General features: G+C 43.6%; 1 protein-coding gene across 1 annotated transcript in view; it reads right to left on the reverse strand.

Moving 5' to 3' along the window:
- Window positions 1-5,000, reverse strand: part of ablim2 (actin binding LIM protein family, member 2) — a 78,369-nt gene that overhangs the window by 40,897 nt on the left and 32,472 nt on the right. The window contains exon 3 of the mRNA XM_060893927.1: window positions 3,333-3,516. Coding sequence (XP_060749910.1) covers window positions 3,333-3,516 — 184 coding nt within the window. The remainder of the gene's footprint in view (window positions 1-3,332; window positions 3,517-5,000) is intronic.

Consider the following 5,000-nt stretch of genomic DNA (forward strand, 5'->3'; position numbering starts at 1 on the left):
AGTGTGTGATTGCGTGAGTGAATGAGTGTGTGTGTGTGTGTGTGCCCTGTGATGGGTTGGCACTCCGTCCAGGGTGTATCCTGCCTTGATGCCCAATGACGCCTGAGATAGGCACAGGCTCCCCGTGACCCGAGGTAGTTCGGATAAGCGGTAGGAAATGAGTGAGTGAGTGAGAGGGAGTAATATATCTGTCAGGAACGTCTAGGACAGGGGTGGGCAAACTTTTAGACTCGTGAGACACAATGGTTTCTAAAATTTGACAGAGGAGCAGGGCCAGAATAGGAGATTGGTGTGTTTGTGTGAACTAATATAAATTAAATGTAAAAACCATTACATGAAAAGATTTGGCCTTTAACAGGCGGTAAAACACCATCGTGCTTAGTTTATTGTAAAAATTGTTTTACAAATGTATTAATTTAATAACGTAGTAATAAACTCCCATTCAGTTTCAGTGGGAACAGTGTTGTTGGTCTTTTTGCAAGTGCATCAATGTCTGGCGTTATATTTGTTGTGGCAATTCTCAAGATAGATCCGAGGTGTTGGTAAGTTAACTTGGCCTTTTTGTTTAATTTGCTGGCTTATATCTTCGTCAATCAATTCCACACGGCGAGTCACAGTTCTGCGTGATAAACTGATTTGTTCAAATGTGCCTTTGCTCTCCGGACACAAGAGACCTGCTGTCTCAACCATCCATTCTTTTAAAAATTCGCCTTCGGAGAAAGGCTTACTGTCCTTTGCTAATTTGAATGCCAGCAAAAAACTTGCCTTAGTACTTGACTCCTGAATCGCAGTTTGTCTGTGAAAAAGGTTTTGCTGTCAATCTCTGAGCTGTAGCCGCCCGTTCTTGTGGAGACTGTTTACTAGCGTAGTTAGCATGTTTTGTGGCAAAATGACGGCTGATGTTGTATTCTTTAAAAACTGCTACAGTTTCTTGGCATATCAGACATACTGTACAGCTGTTGATCGGACTTCAGTGAAAAAATATTTTATTGTCCACTTTTTATTGAACACTCGGCCCTAACTGTCTACTTTTCTTTTCTTCGGTCCGCTCATTTTTACTGAAGGGCTGAAAGTGCAAAGCGACAAAATGAAGTAGAGAGTAACCGTAATGCATCACACTCAAGGGTCAATGTCTTCGGGGTGCGCCATCTGCTGGGGAAAGATGGGAATTACAGCTAGGCAAAATGATTGTGGTGTCTTTATAATAAAATTTAATTTAATAATATAACGTGGACGAGTTCGGCGGGCCGGATTAAAAAGCCCAACGGGCCGTATATGGCCCGCGGGCCGTAGTTTGCCCATGTCTGGACTAGGACAATTTTGGTTGTGGAAGTCGTTTCTTTTCCTACACCCCGAGCCGATCCTGACCTCCCTGGGGCCCTAAGCAAAATTCTGCTAAGGGGCCCTTCTACCTGACCCGTGAGCCATGTAAAGCATTTGCCACACATTCACACTTGCACTGGCAGCACAGCACAGACAGAGACTAGAGACAGAATCACATCAACTGAATTTTACTGTTATTTGCTCTTGCTGACATCAAACTTAAAGAGAACACAAGTTTACCTGATTGTTGTTCTCACATTTCAGTCTCATTTTGTTTCTTTTTTCTCTTTTCATGGCCAGATGGATAGCTCCGCTTCATATTGTCATCTACACAGTAAACATTAATACGCGCTGTAAAATGAGGCAGGGGGAGGCAGGGTAATTTGCGTAATTCGCGGGGCCCTACGCAACTTGCGTAGTGAGTGTATAGGGCCGATCGGCTCTGTTCCTTGTTATGCCTGATGTGTTGCCTTATAAATACCTGCCCTTGTGTATCTGTCTTTGCTCACCATTGTAATGCGTTGCGAGTTCATGTGTGTATTTTGTTAAGTACAGTTATGTTATTTTGTGCATCTTGACAATAAACGTGTCGCGTTGTATCCTGTGTCTGTGTCTGGTTGTGATGCTCTCCGTGAGAACGTGACATTATCGTTACTATCCTCGTCTCTCTACACAAAAGAATCTACAGCTGCTGCTGACACCGACGCTAAAACATGTAGCATTACTTTTAGTAATATTAACCATACACATGATATTTAGCTCAATACTGACCATGTAAGACACATATGCACGTGTTTCTCCATTTAGTTCTTTTCTAATTGCACCGTCATTCATTATAACGTTAGCAAGATGATTTTTTTTTTGCTTAGCTTGGATGATGTAGTGCTGCAGTGGAGAAGAGCAGGTTTGGAGAAAAACATTATCTGATTTGCTTTGATCATTATTGATGCGGCTCTCCTATTTAAAATAAATAAATAATTAATTAAATCTCTCGTACAGAGCGAACCCTTCTCATCTGTAAATTAAGGCTGCAAATAATTAGCATGTTGAATTTTAATGACTTACAATACTTAGTATTCATGTGTGTCTGAATGCGACTGATGCTGTAATGGTACACTGGTACAGAGGGAATACTGTGTGCTCGTACCCAATAAAATGGAGGCAAGTCAAAGGAAAACTAATAATGAAGTTCTTTTTAATGCTCTTTGTCTTTCACAGCGTTAAAATGCTGAACATCACCTGGTCGAAGCAAAGCAGGTTACTGATCTGTAGTGGTAATGGAACTAATGCAATAAGAAATGAATGAAAGAAAGGCAACAGATGTAAGCCTGTGATAGTGATATAAGCTGAGAGTGTGTGTGTGTGTGTGTGTGTGTGTGTGTATGTGTGTGTTTGTGTGTGTGAGAGAGAGAGAGATAGAGAGAGAGAGAGAGAGAGAGAGAGAGAGAGAGAGAGTGTGTGTGTGTGTGTGTGTGTGTGAGAAAGAGAGAGTGAAAGAGAGAGAGAGAGAGAGAGTGTGTGTGTGTGTGAGAGAGAGAGAGTGTGTGTGTGTGTGTGTGTGTGAGAAAGAGAGAGTGAAAGAGAGAGAGAGAGAGAGAGAGAGAGAGAGAGAGAGAGTGAAAGAGAGAGAGTGTGTGTGTGTGTGTGAGAAAGAGAGAGTGAAAGAGAGAGTGAAAGAGAGAGTGAAAGAGAGAGAGAGAGAGAGAGAGAGAGAGTGAAAGAGAGAGAGGAAATGTAACTTGTGCATGGTGAGAAGATTGAGGATCCAATTCCCTCTAAGAGAAATAAATGGTTCAGTCTACGTAAGACACACACTCACACTTGCAACATACACACACACACACACGCAACATAAACAAGCAGAAGTTCAAAGCAAAACTTACTGTATGGGCAAATTTGTGTGTGTGTGTGACTGTGTGTGTGCGTGTGTGTGTGTGAGAGAGAGAGAGAGTGTGTGTGTGTGTGTGTGAGTGTGTGTGTGTGTGTGTGTGTGCGCGTGTGTGTCTTACTTGCAAACAGCACACACAAAGCATCGTGGGTGATAGGTCTTTCCAAGTGCAGAGACCACCTCTCCCTCAATGAACTGCTCGCAGCTGAAGCAGCGTGTGCCATAGAGACGCTGGTAGTCCAGAGTGCAGATGTAGTCACCCTGCCGCACAAAGAAGCCTCCCTGAGCCAGATCACAGCCACATACTGCAGAGAGAGAGAGAGAGAGAGAGGGAGAGAGAGAGAGAGAGAGAGAGAGAGAGAGAGAGAGAGAGAGGGAGAGAGAGAGAGAGAGAGAGAGAGAGAGAGAGAGAGAGAGCACAGGACAGCCATGAGCAAGGTTAGAGTTTGCTGATATTAAGTGGAGCACATAAAATACTTAAAAAAAACTCTGTTTAATCTCATTTACATGTTAAATATCCAGGTGATACTGAGGTGAATGTTTCCTTTCATCACAGTCAGTACTGACACCATCCTCATCACAGTCAGTACTGACACCATCCTCATCACAGTCAGTACTGAAACCTCATCACAGTCAGTACTGACAGCATCCTCATCACAGTCAGTACTGACACCAGCCTCATCACAGTCAGTACTGACACCATCCTCAACACTGTTACTACTGACACCATCCTCATCACAGTCAGTACTGAAACCTCATCACAGTCAGTACTGACACCATCCTCATCACAGTCAGTACTGACACCATCCTCATCACAGTCAGTACTGACACCATCCTCAACACTGTTACTACTGACACCATCCTCATCACAGTCAGTACTGACACCATCCTCAACACTGTTACTACTGACACCATCCTCATCACAGTCAGTACTGACACCATCATCATCATCACAGTCAGTACTGAAACCTCCTCATTACAGTCAGTACTGACACCATCCTCAACACTGTTACTACTGACACCATCCTCATCACAGTCAGTACTGACACCATCCTCATCACAGTCAGTACTGACACCATCCTCATCACAGTCAGTACTGACACCATCCTTATCACAGTCAGTACTGACACCATCCTCATCACTGTTACTACTGACACCATCCTCATCACAGTCAGTACTGACACCATCCTCATCACAGTCAGTACTGACACCATCCTCATCACAGTCAGTACTGACACCATCCTTATCACAGTCAGTACTGACACCATCCTCAACACTGTTACTACTGACACCATCATCATCACAGTCAGTACTGACACCATCCTCAACACCGTTACTACTGACACCATCCTCAACACAGTCAGTACTGACACCATCCTCAACACTGTTACTACTGACACCATCCTCATCACAGTCAGTACGGACACCATCCTCATCACAGTCAGTACTGACACCATCCTCAACACTGTTACTACTGACACCGTCCTCATCACAGTCAGTACTGACACCATCCTCAACACTGTTACTACTGACACCATCCTCAACACTGTAATTACTGACACCATCCTCAACACTACTACTGACACCATCCTCAACACAGTCATTACCGACACCATCCTCAACACTGGTACTACTGACACCACCTCCACACCATTAAAACTGACACCATCCTTAACAGCCATTACTGACATCAACCAAAACACTGTCATTTCTTACACCATATTCAACACCATCATTTCTGAGACTACAACAGTGCAGTTATTACTGACACCATTCTCAACACCATCAT

The sequence above is a fragment of the Tachysurus vachellii genome, chromosome 2 (assembly GCF_030014155.1).
Source record: "Tachysurus vachellii isolate PV-2020 chromosome 2, HZAU_Pvac_v1, whole genome shotgun sequence".
Classification (NCBI taxonomy): Eukaryota; Metazoa; Chordata; class Actinopteri; order Siluriformes; family Bagridae; genus Tachysurus; species Tachysurus vachellii.